At 34.7% G+C, this 25816-nt stretch overlaps 1 protein-coding gene across 11 annotated transcripts in view; it reads left to right on the forward strand.

Moving 5' to 3' along the window:
• The window catches only part of B3GALT1 (beta-1,3-galactosyltransferase 1), a 524367-nt gene that overhangs the window by 159083 nt on the left and 339468 nt on the right, over positions 1-25816 (forward strand). For all 11 annotated transcript variants that reach the window (XM_088793707.1, XM_088793710.1, XM_088793711.1 and 8 more), the window contains exon 3: positions 23478-23581. Coding sequence is in view for 1 of the 11 variants with exons in the window: in XM_074337512.2 (XP_074193613.1) it covers positions 23478-23554 (77 nt within the window). In the remaining 10 variants the exon portion in view is untranslated. The remainder of the gene's footprint in view (positions 1-23477; positions 23582-25816) is intronic.

Raw genomic sequence — 25816 nt, forward strand, 5'->3', positions numbered from 1 at the left:
TAAGAAAGAGGAAAATATTTAAAAGGAAAATGAAAAACAGTCCACTGAACTTGTTTGAGTGTGTTTTTGATATGGCTTAAAGTATTTGTTCATAACAAAATCAAAGATGTGTATATTCAAATTTATTTTTTAAAAGAATTCCAGGCCGGCCCGGTGGCTCAGGCGGTTAGAGCTCCATGCTCCTAACTCTGAAGGCTGCCGGTTTGATTCCCACATGGGCCAGTGGGCTCTCAACCACAAGGTTACCAGTTCAATTCTTCGAGTCCTGCAAGGGATGGTGGGCTCCGCCCCCTGCAACTAAGATTGAACAGGGCACCTTGAGCTGCCACTGAGCTCCTGGATGGTTCAGGTTGTTGGAGTGCGTCTTCTCAACCACAAGGTTGCCAGCTCAATTCCTCGAGTCCCGCAAGGGATGGTCGGCAGTGCCCTCTGCAACTAAAAATTGAACACGGCACCTTGAGCTGAGCTACCGCTGAGCTCCTGGATGGTTCAGTTGGTTGGAGAGCATCCTCTCGACCGCAAGGTTGCTGGTTCGACTCCCACAAGGAATGGTGGGCTGTGCCCCCTGCAACTAGCAATGGCAGCTGGACATGGAGCTGAGCTGCGCCCTCCACAACTAAGACTGAAAGGACAACAACTTGAAGCTGAACGGCACCCTCCACAACTAAGATTGAAAGGACAACAACTTGACTTGGGAAAAAGTCCTGAAAGTACATAGTATTCCCCAATAAAGTCCTGTTCCCCTTCCCCAATAAAATCTTTAAAAAAAAAAAAAAAAAAGAATTCCAAAAAGCAACATACATTATTTTTAATTATTTAAAAATTTGTCCAGTATTTGAGATTGAACCGTCAAATAGAATAACGCCAAGTGATAAAAAGGAACTTCATATCACATAAAGGGAAAATGAACAATTTAATGAAGATATGATTAGATTTCTTTTTCCCTCCCTTCAGTAAGGTTATTACTTTCCATCTCCAAGAGCCTTTCTCACAAGGATCGTTGTGAAAGGAAAGCTCAATGGCATTGCCTGTAGAAATCATCTGCTATTTCTAAGTCAGTCACAGGTTTCACTTCAAGGCAAGAAAACACATTGCTCCCAATGACACCTCAGCGTTTTGTCTTCAGAAAGCCTCACCCTCCTATAAATGCAAGTCTATCTCTTATAGTCAGGCTGAACTATTTCAATGAATTCTTCAAGGAAGTGTTACTTTTGGCCCAGTTTCATTGATGTGTCCAGGGAGCTGCGCAGTTTTGTGTGTGTGTGTGTGTGTGTGTGTGTGTGTTTTAAAGAAATAAGGTGCTAAGATATCAAAAAAGGAAACATAAATTTGATAATCGAATGGATATATTCAGCATATATTAAGAAACATACATACTGTTTATGAATATTTTAAGCCGAGTGATCTTAAAAATGCTTTTTTCAAAAACAGTTATTGACTTGGTCTCAGTAAACTGTGTACCTGATTTATATAATTATTAACTACTGTCACTTTCCTTTCTATGAAAAAAATGACACCACTATGCGGTAGCAGTAGACCTTTGGATGGAAGCAAATTCATTTATCCTACCTTTTAGTTGATCTAATGACAAACAAAGATAGGAGACATTTGCATTCTGGAGATGAGAAGGCAGTTAAAGGAAAAGGTGGCATGCTTAGCTAGGAAAAGAGCAAAACTGATTGAACTACTCAGGGCTGCATTAATATCATGCATTTGTAGCTGAGCTAATCTATAACTATTCTATGTTCTCCTGGCAAAAAGTAACAAAAAGTACAGAACCCCAGTTATTCCCTTGGCTTATTACTTAATGTAGGGCCTCCTGCAGGCATTGAGGCTTCTGAGAACTCAAAAATAGTCCTCAGCAACCATGTTGAGTTATCATATTCCTTAGTAGAGTGAACAGTAAAGAATAAAAATGTCACATTAAGATTCTCAAAAGAAGACTACTTTATTTCTTTGAATTCTTATTCAGACATATTTGTAAAACCCATTTTATAAACTGTTGACTGGTGATTCTTTGTTTTGTCCTGTCATCTAGAGTTTTGACATGATGACATATGACTGACAGGGTCGTGTCCTTGTACAGGATGGGAGCAGAAGCCCATTCCATGGTAAAGATAATGAGGACATTAATAAATTGGCTTTAATTCAAAATGCTATTTTGTATAGCATTTGTATTTTGTTCGTCAAAGATATTTGTTTTCCATGACTGTAAAAAAGCAATCAAGTAGGCACATTAATTTAGCATACACTTTATAAACTTGATACAATATACATTCATATAAATAAGCTAGAGTATATAGTATGAGATAAATGCATTCATTCATTCAACAAATATTTATTAAGTGTTTAGCATGTGCCAGACACTGTAAAAAGCATTGGAGTAAACCAAAGACCCTACTTCATGCAGTGTATATTCCAGTGGATGAAAATAGACAACTAATAAACATCCAAACAAATACAAATATGATATGTTAGTTGGTGATACGTTCTTAGGAGATATATAAAGCATAGTAAGGAGGCAGAAAGAAACAGATAGTGATGCCACTTAATTATTCAGTTGGAAACTCAAGGGCTCTGTAATTGTGAAAGAGCATAGCTTTCTGGAATGATGTCAATCTCGGTAAAATGCTATAAATCACTGATTTTCACAACCTGAAGGACTGTAATATTGAAAATAGGCCTATGATAAATAAATTTCAATATAAATATAAATTACTTGGAGAGTGGACTATACAATTTTTTTAATCAAATCTAATAAAAATATGACAGGGATATGACAAGAAAAATAAGTACAGACTACTTTTTCTCATTACATAAATACAAAAGTCTTACCCCAAATATTAGTAAGTGAAATTCCATGATATATAAATAAAATAATGCATAATCATCTAGTTGGGTTTATTTCAATGATGCAAGATTCAAAAATTAAATCAATGTAACTTTTACCATGTTAGCAAAATAAAAGAAGAAATGAGATGGTCATCTCAATAAATACAGAAAAGGAATTTGATAAAATTCAACATTTGTTCATAATTAAAAAAATAAAACTCTTAAACTAGTAATAGGAAAGATTTTTCCCAGTCTGACAAAGTATTTCTGACATTATACTTAATGATTAAATGCTTAATACTTATCCCATAAGAACAGAAATAATGTAAGGATACCATTATACCCACTTCTATCCAACACTGCACTATCCAGCATCTATCAATGAATAAAATGAAGAGAAACAAATATCAAGGGTTTAGGAAAAAAAGAAAAATGATGGCATGGTAGTATATGAAGACAAGACAAAAACATCCACAGAAAAATTATTAGATTAACTCTTTTACTGCATCAATTGATTTTAAGTTTCTTTTTAAATCCAAAATGTGTCAGAAATCCACTAAAAACAAAAAGTTGATATTTTGACTGTTTTAAGCATTTAATAACAATTTGAGCTGCTTTGTATATAAATGGCATCTTTTTTATGTATAAAAATTTAGGATATGTTCATTTGGGTATATCCGATCGTCACGGCAAAAGGGTTAATAATAAGTGAATTTAGCAAGATTTCTGGACCTGAAGTCAACATTTTAAAAAATATATGTTTCTATATAGCATTGTGATAGATTTGAAAAGATGATCCCCAAATATAACGAGCTAGATAGGTAGATAAAAAGACATGGGACATGTACAAGAATTTTTTTTATGGGTTGAATTATATCTCCTTAAAAAAAGTTGAATTCCTAACCTCTAGAGCCTCAGAAAGTGACTTTATTTGGAAATAGGGTCTTCACAGATGTAATCAAGTTAAAGTGACGTCCATAGAGTGGGACCAATGCAATATGACTGGTGTCCTTATAAGAAGGGGAAATTTGGGCACAGAGACAGACATGCACAGAAGGAAGATGATGTAAATGCACACAGGCGGAAGATGACCATATAACTGGAAGGATGCATCTACAAATCAGGGAATGCCAAATATTACCCACAAACTATCAGAAGTGAGTAAGAGGCAAGGAAGGATTCCTCCGGAGATTTCAGAAGGAGCATGGCCCTTCTGGTAGCCTTCAGAACTGTGTGATAATAAGTTTCTGTCTCAAGCCACTCATTTTTTGGGACTTTGTTACAATAGCCCTAGAAAGCCAACATAGTTCATATCAACATTATTTGTTGTATGCATATTTTCCAAAATATTTGGAAATAACCCAAATGTCCATCAATCGTAGCAAGCATTTTTTTTTTTTTAACTTGGCATGTTCACATGTTGGAATAGATAGATTCATGTATTGGAATAGGAATAAAAATGCAAAGAATACTGCTACAACCAGATACAAATAGATAGATGATAGGTAGATAGATATGGTAGATCCATATATAAAGTTAAAAAACAGTTAACTAATCTCCGAGGTTGAATGGGCACCTGTTTCGAAGAAAGAGTTAGAGTGATTTAAGGAGCTACAAGGAGGTCTTTTGTGGTACTGTTACTCCTGAAATAGTCTGCAACACTCATTCTACAACTAAGAGAATTATAGAAGCCAAATCTATAAGATAAGCTACTTAGTGCTATCCTGAGAAACGTAGTGTCATTATTATAATAAAATTGTGGACTCTGGAGCCAGCCTCCCAAAGTGTGAAACCACTTGCTAGTTAAATAACTGAGGGGAACTTCTCTGTGTTTCAATTTCTCATTTGTGAAATGGGGTAACATTATCTATCTCAGGGGATTGGTATGGAGATTAAATAAGTTAATGCTTCCAAAACATTTAGAATAGTGCTTATATGTTTATTTAATATGTTTTAGTATATATTTATTAAATAAATATTTAATATGTTTATATATAGCGTATATTTATTATGTATGTATTACATATATAGCATATATTTATTAAATAAATAATACATTGGAAAATATTGAACTATGGAATTTTAAGCTTTCACATTTAGAATTAAAATGGTTTTCCCCATGGGTATGCACCCATGTACAAACTAGTAAGTAGTACCTGGGTGCCTACACTAAAGTGTTACGCAGTACATGTGAACAAATGTGTCCATGATAAGAACACAATCTGAATCTTAATAAAATGCATCTTAAATACCTATTGATGGTACTGAAAATGTGATCAAAGAGATTCTTACAATCATTGTAAAATGAAGTTAACAGTATCATGTATAAAGAGATTTTGATAACATACTGTCAAACCATAGTCGTGCTTCTAGAAACACGAAACTATACTGGAAAGCAGTTTTTAATTATCATTCATATTTTTACATATCAGTACATGATTTTAATTAATCTATACAATCATTAAAAATTCATGGCAGGTAAGAAAAAGCTATTGTTAGTTAGCATTGAAATGTGACTAGTCTTATATATCTCCAAAGCCTATGCAAATTGTCAAGTATTCTTTATTTCCTAATTAGTAGCAAATTATAGAAAATTATTTCTATAGGACGTGCAGCAAAAGACTGTCTTGCTACAGTGTTGATTCTCAAGAATAGAATTGTTATTTCATTCTGAACACTCATTTGTTCACTTTCAAAAATAAACTCCCATCACAGTAGCTTTCCTCTAAACCATAATCCTAATGTATATTCATGAGTTCTGGGACCAAGGGCTCAGCAGTACGTCTCCCTAACTTCAAACTCAGTGTCTCTCTACTTGGTTTTTGCTCTATCCCAAAGGGAGTTTATTTGATGCCATTAATTTCATAATACCAAGAAGGTCCATTAAGTTCACTGGCATAATCATCCCCGAGAATAGGCCCATTAATCATTTTCTGCTGTCAGATCAATCCAGAAAATACTTAAAATCGGTTAACTTTTTTTCTGAGTCCTAGCAATTAAAAATTAAATAGAAATAGTAGTCTGAAAATGTTGTCTTCCTTTTCTTGTTTTAAGAAATAGATTTTAGTCTCAGCATCCTAACTTTACATTGTAAATAATGTATAAATACATTTGCTTTCCAATGCAGTTCTTGGAATGTTGTAAAGATTTGGATTGTAAAGAATACAGGTGATGTCAGATTATTTTGATAACTATAATAGCAATTAAGTGTTCTGTTTTCTTTCTTTTAACTGTCAATATCTATTGTTGGAAACAGAAGGAGCTGGAGAGGAATTGGAACTGTGAGTGAGATGCCCAGACGGCCATAATCTCTGCGGCCCATATTCCTACTCTACTAACTGCCCAATATCATGATCCGTCCACCCACATGGAAGACTTCACAGTGTTAAGATTATATTCACCAGTCTTTCAGTTTTACTTTGTGAGATGTAGTACACCAGTTTCTGGGAGCTTATTTCTATTTTAAAAACTTTGACAACCATTAGGAAATGTAAAATTTTAAATAAAACCTATATCTATTTTTCCATGTAACTTTATCAATTTCATGTAGCTACTGTAAGAAAGCATTCAAAGCCTCTGTCCTAAGGATTCATTATTCTACGTAGAAAATAGGCTTCATGGCTTTCGGCAACTTGATATTCTGTTATCCCTTATATAAGTAGGAAAGAGCAGACTGATTGAAAAGATTCATTGTAATGTGTTTTTAGCTCCTTGATCCTTTCCAACAGGGAAAATTGAAGGAGAATCTACTAAAATAGATAAGCAGAATGCTATATAAACAAAAGAAAGAGACCCTTTCTTGTTTAGTTTTTTGTTGTTGTTGTTGATTTTGTTTTTGTTTTTTATCCTGAAAGAGACTATGGAAACTGTTATTTCTGAAACGGACCTCCTAATTAATTAGTACATATTAAATATATGTGAATTTTGAAAATGAAAAACATTTGGTTCATTTATGCCACATAAATAGAACTAAAACTTGGTGGGAAGATATACTGCTATATGCACATGATTCTTTCATAGACAGAATGGTTTTAGCCCTTCAAAGTTAGCTGAGAGGAAAAAATAATTGATATACCAAACTTAATCCCCTAAATTACTCCCATTGAAATTGAAAGATGAATTTTGGAGTTGAAAACGTAAGAGAGCAGATGTAGAAACTGAGATTTTGGCAGTCTCTGTCAGAAACTAATGAGCTTTGGGGAAATCCAGCTGATACAGAGTTTGAGTAGATTACTATCAACACTATAGTGTGTCATTGCACCTACAGTGAACTGGCTTCAAGGTGGCATGTGGAAACTGACCAGAGGTAGCCTTTCAGATTACTTAAAGAATCATTCAACATTACAAAAAACTATCCAGTGTAGTATTATTCACTAAATCAAGAATTAATTTTCCTGTTAAGATATACTCCTTTTCCTATTAAGACATACACTGCATATACTCCTTTTGAAGCAACAGTAAACATTCACAGTACTTTAAGCTCTTGGTGGGTGACTCACATGGTGCATTAGTCATCATAAAGCTGTGGAAGGCCTTTTTTTCATAGTGCCTACCTAGGCCAAGCCTTTGGATAATATCTAGTTCAAAGAGCCTCCAGCCAGGTGGGAGAAGGGCAAAGGGATATTATGAGCCATCGTAGTAGGATAAAATACTATCAGGCCATGAAAGCTTGTACTCTAAGGTAAAGAATTACCTTCTGTAATAGGTTCTCTGGTGTTTTTGTTGTTTATTTCTTTGATATGATTGGTTATATACTAACTAGCTAATTTTAGTGTGTTTAATGTTTCAGCATGTTTTCAGTGTTTAAGTATAATCAGTGCAAGTTTGAGTCTGCTTTCTGGCTGGAGGTTTTACAGGATATACAAATTTGTCAATCTTTGTGTGTTGATGCTGATAAGATGCTGTCATGGGACTTCAATTCACAATTCAAACATACACAGTTTTCTGTTAGTCCTGTTATATCCATATGTGTATTTGGAAGGGTGTGAAACAAAAGTGGAGGTGGGAGATGTTAACAAAAATGAGTAGGAACCCCTTTGCCAAAGGTGGTAGCCCCCAAGTATATTGGACTGTACCGGTCCTTTCCAAACCATCTCAGCACCCTCCCAGTTCTTGAGTCTAATTCATGTTTCCCATACAATCTAATCTCACTATTGGCTCTAGTCTTCATAGTCTTTATTTGGCAGCATCCAAGGAATAGAGCTGTCAAATGTGAAGTAACACATGGTAGAAAATTGGCAATTACCTGCAGTGATGTCAGTATTTTAATTTGTTTGGGATGCTCTATGACAAATTGCGATATACTACATGAGAGAGAGAGGTCTAAATATCCTTCCTATTTTGGGGGAAAAAAGTGAAGGAATGTTAAGTCATTTTCTATGTGGAACATTAAATTTGCCAAAACTAAATCTGGCCTGAATTTGACTACTTAATTATATAATTAACTTAGAAATCTGTATCAGGTACACTCTATATGCAGAACTCTCCAATGAGTTGTAAAGGCTAATTATTCACAAGCTCACATCTCATAAATTCAGTCTTTCAATCAATAATCATTTATTGAGCAACTACTATATGCCAGTCATTCTAAAAGTTAGCACCACATTTCCAATTATCATGTAGATTCTAAAGAAACATGACCCAAAGGAATAGGCACAGTTGTAATAACCTGTAAAGATATTTCACTTACTTGCAAATGCTACCTTAGACACATTACTGTGCACTGAGACTATAGAGCCCTTGATTGAAAAGTTCACATTTTTTGGCAGAAATAGACTTTAAAAATTCAATATAGTATCATAAGTAAAATAAACATGTTAAAGGTACAGAGGTCATAAAAATAAAAAGGTAGAGGGAGTAATCAATTAATAGTGAAGGACGTTGCAGTGGGTCATGAGGTTGGTTTCCCTGGAGTCTCCTAGAGTATTTCAGTTTTGAAAAAAGAAGGAGCACATTAACATAGCATATCCCCAGACTTTCCCTTCCACCTGGAGCTAAAGGTGGTTTTCTTATTTTCTTTCCCTCCACTGCTCTCCTAGAAAGGTTTGCCTTTGGCTGATCACTTCTTTGATTATACAAGCCAAGAGAAGGCAGAAGGGGAATGTATGAGTGAACCAGGATGGGGGGAGAAGTTTGTAGATACTTTAGAAGGAATATTGAACAGGGGTGGCTCTTGTACGTGAGGGAAGTAAACAGGAGAGAAACGTGGAGACTTTTAAAAGTATGGCTCTTCTTAGACTATGTATCACACTTATGGGTTCAAGAACATAACTATCCTGGAGTAATGTAGAGTAATGTAAAGTAATAAATCCTCAACACATTATTTTAACTTTTTCACTGCTTTTGTTTTTTTTTTTTTTTCAAAATGTGTCAGAAATAGACAAGAAAACAAAAAGTTGCTATTTTGCGTGTTTTATGCATTTAATAATAACAATTTGAGCTGCTTTAGATATAAATGACATTATTTTTATGTATAAAAATTTCCTGTTTTTATTCATTTGTGAAAAACACAAAAATATAGAAAAATGTACATCTGCTTTCCTCAACTTCCTTTCTGGAAGTTTCCATCCGCAATCAGTGGATGGAAATATTCGGATCTATCCAACCATTGTGGCAAAAGGGTTAAGGTCTGGGACTAAACCATATGGGACACAGAAAAGTATGTAGACATTTACTGGGAAGACAAAGAGAGATACAACCAAATAGACAAACCAGAATGGACAGAGGTATAAACACATGAAATAGCATAGGTTCTTGAGCTGACTCTAAAAGGCTTGGTACTCAATATTGTACAGCGGGGAAGGAATGTAACAGAATGGAGATGTTAGTATATGAAGCTGTGTCTATGGGGTACACCACAGGAATATGGAAAATTTCTAATCAATCAATCGGCTCATACTTCAATCGCTGCTTTGAGTTACTATTTGTATTAGGTTGCCAAACTGGCCAGCTAATGGATTTGATTTCTCATTGACACAATCTTACTCATTGCCTATACAGTATAATTGCTTGTGGAGAAACGCTGACATGAAATTAGGCCAGACTGATCTGTCTAGCACATTTGCAGCATTTTCCCTTGTGTTTCAACTTATATTTACTTCATGGTTATCGTCTAGCAAAATTGTGTTGATATAAGCATCACTTCATTCCTGTGAGACTGATTGTATTATCCCTGGTCTGTACTGTCACTGTCTTATGGCCAGAGGTAAATTTCAGGTGAAGTTAATGAAAACGAAGCTTCAGGGCCTGTCACTTACATGGGCCCATTCAATATGAATCTAATTTTTTTGACTTGTGATCTTGTCTTTTTTTTTTTTTTCTTAGAGAACCTAAAGTTGTGTAAGATTCGGGCCTCATAAAAGCTGGATCTACTCCTGCAGTTATCTCAGATACAAATTATGTGGCACAAGTTGAAATAGCTACCAACAGTACTTTAATCAGTTTTTGAAGCTACATTGTAGGTTCTTATCACTATTTTGATAGACTCCTAAAATTTGATGTGATTTTGACCCAGATGTAAATTATTCATCGGGTAGTTTCCTCTCCAAAAGGAGTACATAAATGTGATTCTAAAGTGATCCTAAAAATTTTGAATTGACAATTCAAATAAAATTATTGGATGAGTAAAAACTTTATCTCCTCATAATAACAAATAAGTATGCGCGCCATGCATTGTAAATATCACATCAGAATTTATATATCTTCTTCCCAAATAACTATTAGTTTGCTAGAACTGTCATAACAAAGTACCACAAATGGTGTGGCTCAAACAACAAAAATTTATTGTCTCACAGCCTGGGGACTGGAAGTCTCAGATCAAGGTGGCAGGGTTGATTCCTACTGAGGGAGGGCTCAACCTCTCTACGCCTCTCTTCTAGCTTGTGTGCGTTTGCTGGCAATCTCTGTTGTTCCCTGGCTTCCGCTGCGTTATCCTGATCTCTGCATTCACCTTCACGTGGCATTCTCCCCATGTGTCTCTGTGTCCAAATTTCCCCATTTTACAAGCACAGCAATCATGCTGGATTAGGGGCCCACTCAGCTCCACTGGGACCTCATCTTAATTAATTACATGGGTGACAATCCTACTTCCCAGTCAGGTCACATTCCGAAGTTCTGGGAATTAGGACTTCAGCATATGAATTTGGGAAGGACACAATACAACCCATAGCAACTCATGATAATAAATGGATCTGAAAGAACACTATGACATTCATGCAATTGCCTTGCTTCTATTGTGGACTGAGCTTAGAATTTAAGTTAGGAGCTCTAGGTATTTATCTTGAGTAGGCCAGAGTTAGGACAGCTAAAAGTATTGAGCATGTTTTTAATGTCAGTGGACATATAGTTAGAAGTATTCATTATTCTTATGGTTTGTAGTTCAGAAAATGACATCTCTTGCCCACTAGGTTGTGGCCTCAAGACACATTTCAATTCTGGGGCCTAAAACTTTATAAAAACAACTAATGTTGAAGGATACAAAGCATGATGCTTCTTGTCCTATTAAACCTTGTCCTTATTAAACAGCTTTTGGGGATTTTCCTTTGAGAGGGGAATACTGTTGACAGTTTTGAAATTCTATCAACTGCTTTAGGGTCTCAGTATCTTAATAAACATTCTGTGCAAAAGTCTACGCCTTCATTTAAAAATATAGGTACCCCATTCAAAATAAAACTTTAAAATTCCTTTAGCTATACCGTTTCACTGAGATCATCTGGCTTCCTTAAGTATTTGAGCAATTTATTTCATCATCTACAACCCATATTTCATTTTAATTGTTGAAATGGAATCATTTAATTATTAAAAAGAAGGAGATTAAGGAAGAGAAGGCAAAGAAGTAAAAGAATAAAAGAGAAATGAGTATAACCAAATATGAAGAAAATAAAACAAGAGAAAAGACTGTCTTCTGAATTTTCAGAAAGCCTCTCTTAAGTAAGTATTGTATTTCCTTAAATAATTCTGTCTGCAGAAGATAAAAGGAGCAGATTGGCCAATTACTTTCAAACTGTTTGATCACATCCATGTCTTGATTAATTATTCAAGTTTTAGGAGTCATCAAAGTATCCTAATGCATACCTCAAAAGGAATAGCCAAAGCTAAGGCACTGGGAAATGCTTTTTATGTTTAAGATTTCTCCCACTTAGGAGCACAGGAGTATGGGCTTTTGAATGTTGCGCTGATTTAAACTCTGGAACTTGGGAAGGTGATTGATAGTTTAGCCTTTTGGAGAAAGGGAAAGAACATAAAGGTGCTTAAAAAATCATGTCAGCAAGTAGAGTTAGAGGTGCAGAATGAAATGACATCCTTGGCGTTATGTGACCCACTCTCAGGTTGCCCCCTTTGTACCCTCATCCTTGGCCCAGTGGCACATTTATTGCTCCAGACCAAGAAGTGACTGACCACATACACAAATAGTACTTGGATCTTGAAACAAAAACTAGCTGCGAGAACAGTTTAAAGAGCCTAAGGAAAAGGCAATGGGACGATTAGACAGAAAAAAAAGAGGAAGGATGATGCAGTGAGATCGTATAATAATGTGAAAATGAGTTTCAAAGAAACATTTTTACCAAGTATGTAATATATTACTTTAGTTTTATCCCAATTGTAAGTTATCAGACCATTTTATGGGCACTAAATGTCACTTGAAGTGCATGTCTAACAAAATAGGAGAGTGCATTACCAATTCTTCTGTGATGACCATGTCAGAGAAACTATTAGACCCATTTGTCGATGTACCTTGGTGTCTAATAGTTTTAAAGAAGGGATGGTTGTGGAAACCATTCAACATTTTAAAGATGTAATTTCTCCTTATATACATTCCATTAAATCATCAGTTTTGAGTATATCTGTTTGTCTACCCATGTCTTTTCAGTAAGCTGATTGAAAAGTCAACAATAAAAGCTCATTTTGAATCACAGAATAGAAAAGACTAACAACATGTGAATAGTATTTGGAAGGTCTATTTATTGTTTCAAACAATTGATATTTTGATATATTTTGGGTATTGTGCAAGTTTGCCCAGAACATTAAAATAGAATATTATACATAAAATAGATCTTTAAAATAGCTTTACAATAAAATAGCTTAGAGGTCTGAGATAGTAGTATTCATGCCATTTTAAAGAATTTCTTTACAATGGATACATTTAGCAGCAAGCTCTTTAAAAACGTAGCTTTAGATATTGTTTATAATACTATATTTATGCAAATAGGTTTGCTTTACCAATTTTAGCTTCAACCTTCATTGACTGATCTCGTGTTTCTAATCCCTTGTAATCACCTTTTCAACTCATTTAACAATTATTAAAATGGGTGAGGAAAATAAATAACAAACTGAAGGGAAGAGAAGAGATCAAGAGTGTTCTTTTGTTTTTGTTTTTGTTTTCCCTAAAGGAAGAGCTACAGTTGATTCTTGAACAACATGGGTTTGAATTGTGTGAGTCCACTTAGATGCGGATTTTTTTTTCAATAAATACCTGTACTGTTTTCAGTCTGAGGTTGGGAATATGTGGATGCTATGGGCCTCCTGTATGCATTGATCTACACCATTTTATGTAAAGGACTTGAGCACCCATGGAGTTTGGTATCCACAGGGGGTCCTGGAACCAATCCCTCTTCAGATACCGAGGGACAAACTTGAGTGTTGAGGGAGACAAAAGTTATACACAGGGTTTTGACTGCGGGTGAGGGTGTTCAAGGTCAACTGTACGAGTTTCCAATGTGCCCTTGAATAAGTCAATTCCATGGACTGAACCAGGTGATCTATAAAGTCCTCCTTCCCCAGATCTAATGTGCTATGATGCTGAGTGAGGGCACTAAAATAAAAACAAAATGGCAAATAAAAGTAAATGGTAGGGTGGACTTTCCAAAACTGTTTAAATTATTCAAAATCAACTTTTTAAATTAAGATTCAACATTACAGTGTTTGAGATTTTGCACTTTTAAATCCCAGATATGCTACTTACCAGCTTTGGGACTTTGAGCAGATCATTTAACTCCTATCGTCTACAACTTCCTACTCTGTTAAATAACAAAAACAGTAATACTTACCATATAAATATATGAGGATTAAATGAGTAGTATAGGCAACAGTTTAGTACCAATCCAGTGATCAATGTTAGCATTTATTATTATTATCCAGATGTGTATTGGCGATGATTAATTTATTCTTTAATTACTTATTCAAAAATACCCATATTTAATGTCAAGCCTTGTACTAAATGCTGGAGATCTAGTAGTCGTGGAACAATCTTTTCTCCTCTCTGTTGGTTACTACTTGATTATTTGAATGTGGATTGTTATGTGTTCGTGAAAAAGCATATATTTTGTATGTATTAGCTTTCGTTTTAAAATATATACGATTGAGAAGGCAAGGTAGTAAGTTACAGATTTAAGTGTGTAAAAAGGCAACTCACATTTGTTTGCCACTAAATATAAGTCAACTTTCTGGTCTTTTTTGATTGGTAGCAGAAAATCTAACCTTGCCAGTAGAAGGTAACGTGGTCACTTCTTGTCTCAAGCTCACTCACTTTTGGTTCAATTCACGATTTTCCGCCACCACCTTTTTTCTACCCTCTGCCTTCTTGTTGTTGAGTTCTTATGTATTATCCTAGGATCAGGATGCCTGATGTGTGGTTGCATCTGTTCCATCTGCAGTCTTGGTTGTCATTTAATCTCTGTCTTGTAGGCATTAATAAAATGGAAGTTAGTCTATGGGACCATGGAGTTCAACCACTGCAGACTTAGGCCCCTGTTTGGCTTTTATTGGCTTTGTGGTCCTCTGAAATTTAGCAGCACCCTAATCTTACCCTAGCTAGAGCTGCTCATCCTATAAACTGTTCAGCTATGGAGTCCTTTCACATCAAGCTAGAATTACCCTTTAGGCTCACTGATTCTCAACTCGAAACTCTTTTCTTCCTCAGCCACGGTCTTGAGAATTTCTGGTATTTCTTGCATAAGTTATGAGAGCTGAAGAAAGCTTGAGCAGGATAGTGATATATACTTCAGGCCTTCTCTTTACCTGGCTCTGCCCGGCTGACATTTCTACCTCATGCAGCTGACTAGTTTGATGAAGGGGAGGCAGCAAGGAACTTCTTGAGTTCCAGAGTAGATATGGGGTGAGTTGTCAGTGCAGGTTACTGAATATTTGGGGGAGTTTCTGTCACCCAACTGTCCAGAGTTTCAGTCCCAAAGTAGGTTCAGGGAATAAAGCCACCACCACCACCCCCCCCCCCACACACACACACACACATACTATCCATACTCTTTTGTTCTCTCGTAGGGAACAATCCTTTTCTAGTCCAAAAAGGATTTTTATTTTTATCATCTCTCCTTTTTGCAGTAAAACTGCTCCTATGGTATCACTTATTTATTTATTTATTTATTTATTTATTTATTTATTTATTTATTTATTTATTTTCCTACCCTCTCTATGGTCTAAACCCTTTGCTTCAAGTCCTCCAGGATTTGGCTCTTGATATTTAAATCCAAGCTTTTGGAATTTTTTTCCTCCTAAGGTACTGGTACTTGCAATTCAAAGCCATCGTTTTAAAGACTATTGTCTGCGCTTTTCTCCACTGTAGACGTACAAAGGTCAAGTTAATTGCTCAAAGGCCCAAAATGTGATTCTGTGTTCTCTCTCTGAATCAACCATACCCTGAGGCATCCAGAAAATCCTCTTTGCTACTTAACTATAGTAGAAAAATAGAACTAAAAGAAATTGAAAAATACCAGCACTTAGCTTACTAGCAAAATACCCTTCTACAGAAGGAAACCTGCAGTGGAATAAAATGATAGGTGTACTGTATATTTATATTTGCCTATCTCCATAAGCTACAACAAAAACAAAACAAAAATATGCCAATTGTATGTCTTTGTATTCTAACTTAAATAATGTTCTCCAATTAAAACAATTAATGTTAGAATAGTTTTGCTATAATAGTTCTGCATCTTTTAATATGAGCATGCTGTCTTGGTCAAACCCTCCTACCTATAAACATCATTGATTCATTGATTGAATGCCTACTATACACCAGAAACTACGAATAAGTAAGTAAAAAAGAACAGTAGGCACATTCCCTAATGTACTAAATGCTGAGAACCCCTCAGTCACCAAGTGAACATCAAAAATCCTCAAGTTTTCATCTCACAGAGCAGAACCTCCCAAACCCTACCTTTCCAAGAAGTTCAAAGCCACACCTGGAATCTTCACTTATTCCATCTGGTGATGGAGCTGTGTATTTGATATTTCCTTCTTCACCACTAGAGAGGGCACTCTGTTAGATCCCTAAAGAGTTAATGCAAGATACTCAGTTTTAAGGCTGAGTTCTATAAAAAGGCTGTTAAATGAATAATATACAGAAAGAAATGTGTTTTTTAAATAATTAAAACATACTTCCCACCTAATCATTTCCCAAGATGCAACTGGTTTTTAGAAGAGTAGAAAATGATGCCATCAGTTTAAACAAGATATATTTAGCTTATTTTCTTTCTTCTTGGTATTAAAATGAATGCAGCAAAATCCATTTCTCCTTTCATTTCTTTGCTAATAAAATAATCTCATAATTGGATTCTAATGTTACTAAACTTAAATTAATAATAAATCAGAATCTGAAGAGATAAATGATTTTTCACAGCTACACAGGGGATCTTTCAAAGTTTTATTAGGACTAGGCTTTTTTAAAACAATGACATTTATTTTGAGCCTTCTTTATTCTTATAGCACATGATCTGATGAGAAGCCAGGATGAATTAAAGATGATCATGAGATTAAAATAACTTTCAGGATACCAGAGTTTTATCTCTTAAATACTAAATTTCTAAAATTGCGAAATTTGAAATATGCATTTCCCATAATCCTTTAGGCCAGTGTTTCTTAAATTTGTATAGTATATAGAGTCTTTTTAAAGGAAAAACAAGGAGAAAAAAATCTTTTTTGAGCCCCGTCATCAAATCATTTTCATGACAATTACTTAAAATTACTTAAAAACATGCAAACATAAGACCAGGCATAAACACTTTATGCTTATACATCTTACAAAATATAATTTCAAGTAAAATGCAAAAAGATCTACAAATCTGAAGAATTTAATTTTACAATATTGGTTTTTAATGTAATAGGAGATATTATATTATGCTTATACCTCTTACAAAATATAATGCTTATACCTCTTACAAAATATAATTTGAAGTAAAATACAAAAAGATCTACAAATCTGAGAAATTTCATTTCATAATATTGGTTTTTAATGTAATAGGAGATATTGTGTTTAAATGAAATATCCGTTTACCATGTGAGTATGTCATTAGCTTGCTATACATAGGTTCTTAATATTTAGTATGGCAATATAGTATGCACAGTACTGACAATTCTCCTAGTATTTTGTTGGTGGAAATCTCTTTTTGCACTGTCATCATTAGCCTTTGTCTGTCTCTGTTCTTACTAATACTTCTTTTTTTTTCCTTTTTATTTTTAAATTAAAGTTTGTTGGGGTGACAATTGTTAGTAAAGTTACATAGGTTTCAAGTGTTACATCTAGTCTGTATTACATCATCTGTAAATCCCATTGTGTGTTCAGCACCCAGAGCCAGTTCTCTTTCATCACCATATATTTGATCCCTTTTACCCTCATCTACCACCCCACTCCCTCCCTACCCTCTGGTAACTACTAAATTTTTGTCTGTGTCTATAAGATTTTGTTTCTTCATTTGTTTCTCTTGTTCTTTTGTTGCTTTCAGTTTTATATCCCACATATCAGTGAAATCATATGGTTCTCGACTTTTTCTGTCTAACTTATTTCACTTAGCATAATAATTTCAAAATCCATCCATGTTGTCGCAAATGGCACTATTTTATCATTTCTTCTTGCAGAATTGTATTCCATTGTATATATATACCACAACTTCTTTATCCAATGATCTATCAAAGGACACTTTGGATGTTTCCATATCTTGGCCACTATAAATAAAGCTGCAATGAACATTGGAGCACATAGCTTTACAGATAAATGTTTTCAGATATTTTGGGTAGACACCCAGGAGAGGGATTTTTGGGTCATTACTAATACTTCTTGATGCCAAAATAGTTGTATCTATAAACATGAATACTGGGTTCATATGAGAGTGTATGTTTAGAAGATAGTGGTTTAATAGACCCCCAAATCACTTAGATTATTTATTAAATTATTATGAGAATTCAAAACAAAAACATAAAATAATATTTTTAGAGAATAATTTTAAAAGGGGCAAGCTCAAGATCATTATATAAACATAAAAAAGACTATCAAAAATTATATTTAATTTGATTATTAATGAGGAAACCAATAAGATGTTATCAATTGGCTCAGTATGGCATTCAAAATACCACATGTACTTAGTTGAATCTGGAATGTTGAGATGAATCTATGAATAGCTGCAAAACTGACTTTTTTCCTTAGGGTTGGAATGGGGAGAAATCAATTTTCCCTCCACCAGAAGGAATTTGCCTATCTTTGAATAAGTATCATTTTAACTATCAGTTATCTACAATTTACAACTTTGTAAAATAGCTCAGTTGCCCTCCAAAGAATCACATAACCAAAAAGGGTCTGCTAGATAATGCCTTCTTTCCATTAAAGATACTCAATGCATTTCAAAGTCTTTCAAATTTGTCCATCCATTGTGTTTAAGAGGAATATGCAGACCCATAATATGCATGATCTCTGTGAAAACCTTGACAATCTCCCATAGCTCACCTGTCTCCCTTGAGACCTTACCTCTACCTTCAGATAGGTGCCCCATATGAGTCCTATTCTTAGAGGAATGTGTGTCTCTCCCCTGAGATATAAACACCAAGCAATCTGTTTGGGTGAGTTGGATGACTTCCAAGGGAAGAAGAAGTGTGATAACTAATCCTAGATCTTTTAAACATGAAAATTTTGCCCAAGGGTAGAGAGTTACAATGGTAAACCAAATCTTTAGTCTGGATAATTGAGTTTTATTTTTTCTCTCTTTTTTGTCTTTTCTTGTTCTTTCTTTTTTTTTATTTTTATTTTTTGAGGGGAGAACAGTTACCACATACCAGGTACCATGTACTGTATTAAGTATTTTACATATATTATTTCATTATATATCACAATAACCGTATAAGTATGTGCATTTTATGGGTGAGAAAATTCTGCCTGAACTAGTCACATGGTAATTATTAAAAAAAGATTATTGAATGAAAAAACAGAGCAAAACCAAATGTGTATTTAATAAATTCTGAAACTAATAATCAGAACAGTATCTTAAGAACTCATTTAGATGACACATATCCCAAAGTTAGATACTCAGTCAATATATATAGAACATATCCTAGTCCTTCCCACCTCATCTGGAAAATTGAGTCTACAACCTACATTTTTTCCATAGCCTGGTATATACATTTGTCATAGCACCTGACAAATGGCATTAAATTATCTTTTTATGCGTTTATGTCTCCCTACCTTCATTGGCTAAGCTATGAGTTACTTTAAGAGGAAGGGTCATGTTTTATGTATGTATCCATTGTGTCTTGTGCAGTCACTGGCCCATGTTGGGACTTAAATATACAGTTTTGAACTTATCTGAAGTATGCATATGAGCTATGCAGTAAAGCTAATTCCTAAAACTGAACCTCTGGAAAAATTCAATCCTAAATCACTAATGACAAAGATTTTATTTCATCTTTCAAAATGTTTCAGTGCAATTAGGTAAATTTTAATAAATTTATTAAACTTGGAGCTGCTTAAAATTTCCTCTAAGGACACATGGGAAAGGCTTGTCTTATCAGTGGGTACAGGCCTGCGGACCCTGCGGACTGAATGTCATGATATGACATCTCTGAGAGTTTAGTGGAAAACAAAACTTGTGACAATGCAAAACCATTAGAAATTGACTAGAATTTTGCACTACAATTATGTATCCAATGGACTGAGATTGAAAAATCTTAAATGCCAGTGTTTTTAAGTTCTTCAAATCTCACAAACTCAATACCACCTTTTTTCCTTAAAGTATTTCTTAAAATACCAGTGAATATCAAACAATGACTAAGGAACTGGGAACACAGAGAGCTGACATTCACATTGGCAGAAAGAAAGAATAGAAACCGAAACTAAAGTGAGATTGGGAGAGAAAACATTAGAAAAATGGAAGAAAAATTACACTAACATGCTAGGAAAATGTCCCTTTGTGTTAACTATTCTAATCATCAACTATTTGGTTGGAGAATAAAAATAAAACATGGAATTAAAAAAAATATGTATTACTTGGTATATATATATATATATATATATATATATATATATACACATATATATGTATGTATACCTTTATATGTATATATACATATTTCTTAAATATGTTAAACCTATGCAAGCAAGAACCATATTTCCTAATCAGCAATAGAGGATTTCTTTTGGCCAGAGTAAGAAAGTAATTAAAGTGTGGACACTTTACAATTTGGATTGCAATCTGACAATATTTTCTGTGAATACATGGAGTGGTTCCCATGTGTGAGAGAGTTATCTAGAATTCCAGTTACTTTAGAGGTTTAGTAGCCATTTTCTGTCCTGCCAATAGAATGCAACCCAAACCCTAAATTGTCTGGTCACAGATTGGGAAGGACAGTAGAGACCAGTAAGAGGTAACATTGTAGATGTTTGGTTGATTAAATACAAAGCATCCATCTGCCCATTATGGTCTTGGTGTGAAGTAAGCTTCTCACTCGAAAGCTAATTTTTGAACTATTCTGTTTCATAGCAAGTTTCCTCTTAGAACAATTGTTAAAAAAAAAATGTAGGTTTCCTTCTAGAGAGTTTCACAAGATGGTTTGGGTTTTGTTTTGTTTTTAATTATATTATTTCATTTTTGAAATCTTATAAATGGTTCCTCCCATTTGGGAGAGAATTTTGGAAAAAAAATAGGTTAGAAGGCCGTTAAAAGCAATCTGATGATATTTGGTACCAGGTAGGCTAAGAAAAATTTTCATATGCTTTAAAAATTGGAATGCCCACAGGGAGGACTTCATTTAAAAGTGTGTGTGGGATTGGTGGTCAGGGAGATGTATTTATCTGAAAGCATTTCTTATTGGAATGCTGTTGTATTCATGGTTATATTTTGTATCTCAAATACTGCACCTGTCACAAGCTTGGATTTATTTTAAGTATTCATAATGCTTGTTGTTGGGAGAGTCTGCAAATCCCTCGTTGGCAGCACTGTCACCAGGAGTAGATGCACCTGTCTTCCCAGCTGGGATTTGCTCATGGGAAAGGCAGACATGTAACATGTTATCCTTACGGACAGCTGTATGTATAAGTAGCCCGAGCCTAGGGTGTAGAAGACTTAAATTTTGTTAAAAAAAAAAGAAAGACTTCATTGTCCCAATGAAATTTCACATGAAAAATATTTTGATGTTTTGATTCAGTAAACTTAGAGGATATACAGGCTTGGTTTAAGGGAATAACATTATTTAGTTTGCTTTGGTCTGATCACTCCAACAGCTTTTAGTGACTCAGCGAACACCAATATTTTCAGCTCAGATTAGCTTGGGGTTTAGAATAAAATAGTTCATTCTGTTTCTGTGCAAGACCTCACTTAAAACATGGACTTCCCCTTAATGCTACAGCCATAACTCTTTGTTCTTGTCCATTTTAGTTGTTCATTTCCCCCCAACAGAATCTATGCGTATAATAGAGGTTGTGTCTATTTTGCTAACATTATTTCCTCTAACATGCTGCCCCTGTGTTAACTCTGGATATATCTGTGCTTAATAAATCTTTGTTAACTGGATGCATGAATGAAAGAATGAAGAATTGTTTTTTACTGCCCAGAAGGAGGTATAGAAATTCCTTCTTAAAGACTCCCTGATTCAAAATCATTCCAAAGCTGAGAGGTCTCTTTGAGTCCCATTGTTTGTTCATTTTTTATTGATGTATAATTTACTTACACTAAAATACAGATTTTTAAGGGTAAAGTTCCACGGAGTTTTTTCAAGTGTGTGCACCCATATAACTACCACCCCAATCAAGAGGTAGAATTTTTCTATTATCACCATAAGGTCCCTCATGCTACATTCCAGCTAATTTCTTACAAACACTGTTTGATTATCATCATAGTCTTTTTCTTTTTTTCCTTTTCTAGAACATCATATAAATGTAACCATAAAATATGTGTATGGATCATTTCACTTAACTTTAAGGTTTTTAGATATATCCATATTGTCCTCATTGATATTTAAAAGGATTAATGAGAGTCAAGAAATTACCCATGTTAAAAATAATAAGATTAATAAGGAAGGACAGTATATATACATATATATACCTTTTATATATATACACATATATACCTTACATATATATATATATATATATATATATATATACACATACATATACCTTATATACATATATATATATATATATATATATATATATATATATATATATACCTTTTGTGTGCCTCTCCTTGGAAGATGTATTGGTTCCACTTCTCCAGTCTCCAAACACTTGCTCTTATGAATTCCAAAGATATGCAAAATAAAATTCTTAGAAGTAGTCAGAGTTCAGAAGTACCATCCAATTTATATTATTGTACTATGAGCCTCCATAGGTAGATTATCTGACAAATCAAGCCAATCTGAGTGGGGGGGGAGGCACATTTTAGAGCTGGTAACTCTGCCCAGGCTTCCTGACTTCTCTGACCTTTACACAGCACTACACTTTTGGTTTCCTTTATGCTCCAGACATTTCTGTGGGTGAATAACATGTATAAAATGTAGAGGTTCAGAAAGAGCTCTCAAATGAGATATTTCTACTACAAGTCTGATTTAAAATACATTTTCAACCACATATAATTCTTAAGGTTGTAGAGGGTAGTGTTTGGGTAGCATTGAAAGGAGGTTTGGGTAGAATTGAATAGTCTGTTTTCAGGAAATGGGAAGAAGAGGCCTGGCAAGTGAAGCCTGTAGAAAACGGATTCATTGAATTACAGCAGGACATGATCAACTGCCAAAGCTAGCTTATTTTCTTTGCTAGTTCCAAAAAGGAATGCCTAAAACTTTGTGATGACAGAAGGCTATCTTGTAGAACATGCTGGCAGAGGATGTTTTTTCACTGGCTCAGGCCAGTATTATTATAGACTTGATAGGGTACTTAGGGCTCCAGTAGGGATATCTAGGTCAGAAAGTTAGGCATTGGAGATTAGGGACCAAAATATGTTAGTTTATTTCAGAGTAAAGCAATAAAACAGTCTTAGTGAAGCCACAGAAAGGACTGTATAATCCTAACAACTTTCTACTTCTCTTGCAGAAACATTTGCTATTACTAATGAGATAAAGAATAAAAATATGATCTAGGGGAAAGTAGTAAGTAAACAATCATGGAAAATAGTTAACATTAGACGTTTTAACAGGTAAAGGCACATTCATTCAAAGGTGGATAAGGGGGAAATTATAAATGATTTAAAGAAAGAAAATTCCCTTTTTAAATATATGCTCTTTAAAAAGTTCTGATTATTTTGTGCAAGATAGTTTGATGCAAGATATGTGGAAATTTCATGAAATGGCAAAAAGAGAATCTAAACAATTTGAAACGGAGTTTAATGTTAGCTGGAGCATATCAAGAAGTGTATTTATATATATTTCTTTCCCCTTAGACCCGGTAGAGACACTTCAAGAACTACTCAGTCCCGGAGTGGAGGGATTGTGTGAAGACACGGATGTTTTACACTGACACGAGTACGGGAGTTTTCATTATAAGGTAACAGTCGATTCCCACTTTTCATTTTGTAGACTTTAAAAATGAACAAAATTGTGATGTAAAAATAGGCAGTATTATCAGAAGTATTAAGGGCACATTGAATTTGTTAATAGCTTTGTAGTAGTTCATATTTTATACCTTTCTTGTGAAGTGCATTCAGAAATAATTCCTTGGCAAATACTATCCTTATGTAAAAGTGAGATGATATGTAGAAACAATGGGAATTGCCAAGCACCCACCTAGCCATTTTGGATTAAAACATTGTCAACAGATATTTTCTTGTGAGGTGCTTCTCAAGCTTTTTCTTGTCATGCACACAGACAATGATGGTATTGCTAATGATGGTACACTGCAGAGGTTGCTCACAACCAGAGACTACCACCTCTGTCGTGCAGCTCCAGAGCAGCTCCAGGCTGAAGAGATTGAAACTTAGTGCATCTCTAAACGGTTGTTTGGAGGAGCAGTGCTGGGGAGCCATGGAATCTTTTTCCTGTTTGAAAGTCCTAAAGTGTCATCTGCTTTTTACATGTATGCATCTCTGTTATTGGAGTCTGCGTTTAGAGGAGTTTTCCTTAGTAAAGAACGATAGTTGGAGACCTAAATTTTCACGTGAAGTTAATTTTACCTCAAGATTTACCAGTATTTTTAATTTTAGCAATTCTTTTTCAATATCAAGAAACTTGAACCCAGAGTATTTGCCTCCTTCCTATTAGCTCTCTCCTAGAGAATCCACAGAAGCATCTCAATTGTAGCAGGACCCCTTGTTGTCCTAGGTCTCTAGGGAAGTTTACGAAAGACACAATCTGCCCCAAGGGTCATAAAGCCTTCCCGTGGTCTGACGTAATTGTATAGCTGAGGCCTCACTCAATATTTGACCTTCTCTGGTCAGTCCTGATTTAATTATCTCAGTAGTCATTCAAAAAATGATTAAAGGTTCAAGAGATTTGGGGCCTGACCCACACCCAGACTGAATGTTGCATAATCATAGGTTTTAAGCTAATGGGACCTGGACACTCTTTGGCATTTTTTCTGTGCTTGAGGAATAAGAGGTAACAACTAAGATACTCAGTGGTATCATCATGAAAAACTGGCGCAAAATACCCTTTGGTTACAATTCTAGAAGCCATCTTATTTTTACTAGGATTTTTGTCTTATTTTGGTTTGGTTTAGTCTTATAACCTCAGTTTTAAGTATTGCTTTTTTTTTTTTTTTTTTTAAAGCAGATTTAGATAAATTAATTGAAAACTATAGAGAGTTCTACGTACCCTTCCCCTCAAACACACATCGTCCTCCCTATTATTAACATTAGTGTGGTACATTTGTTACAGTGGATGAACCCATATTGAGAATGATTAACTGAAATCCATTACAAAGGGTTCACTTTGTATTGAATATTATATGGGTTTTGAAAAATATATAATGACATATTTCAATTGTTATTGTATCATACAGAATATTTTTACTGCCCTAAAACACCCTGTACTCCCCTATTCACCCTTTCCTCCCCTCGCTGAAACCATGGCAACCTCTGATCATTTTACTGCCTCAAGCTTTGCCTTTTCAAGAATGTCATATAATTGAAATCATATAATACATAGTATTTTCAGATTGGTTTCTTTCACTTAGTAATATGCTTTTAAGTTTCCTCCATGTCTTTTTGTGACTGAATAGCTCATTTCTTTTTATTGCTGAATATTGTTCCGTTGTCTGGATGGACCCCAGTGTGTTTATCCATTCACCTACTGAAGGACATCTTGGTTGCTTCCAAGTTTGACAGTTATGAAAAAAGCTTCTATAAACATTTCTCTGCAGACTTTCGTGGTGCATGCCTTTTCAGCTCATTTAGGTACATAGCAAGGAATGTATTTACTTGACCATGTGGTAAGAGTATGTTTGGTTTTGTAAGTTGCCAAACTGTATTTCATAGTGCCTATACCATTTTGCATTCCCACCAGCAACGAATGAGGGTTCCTTATCAGCATTTGGTAGTGTCAGTGTTTTAAATTTTAGCCATTCTAATAGGTGTGTAATATTTTCTCATTGTCTTAGTTTTTAAAACAATTGATTGCAAAAGATATTGACACTGCCCAGAAGACTCTGGACACTTAGCCACTAGAAATATCTTCACTATTTACTTGGTAATGACATTGGTTAAGAATTTGAGCTTTCCCCTGGCAATATCTACTGTGGTAACACAGTTTTATGAGATAAGTGTGTATATATGCCTAAGTACGA

Source organism: Rhinolophus sinicus, chromosome 17, assembly GCF_057876585.1.
Source record: "Rhinolophus sinicus isolate RSI-liver-muscle chromosome 17, RSI-T2T, whole genome shotgun sequence".
Lineage (NCBI taxonomy): Eukaryota > Metazoa > Chordata > Mammalia > Chiroptera > Rhinolophidae > Rhinolophus > Rhinolophus sinicus.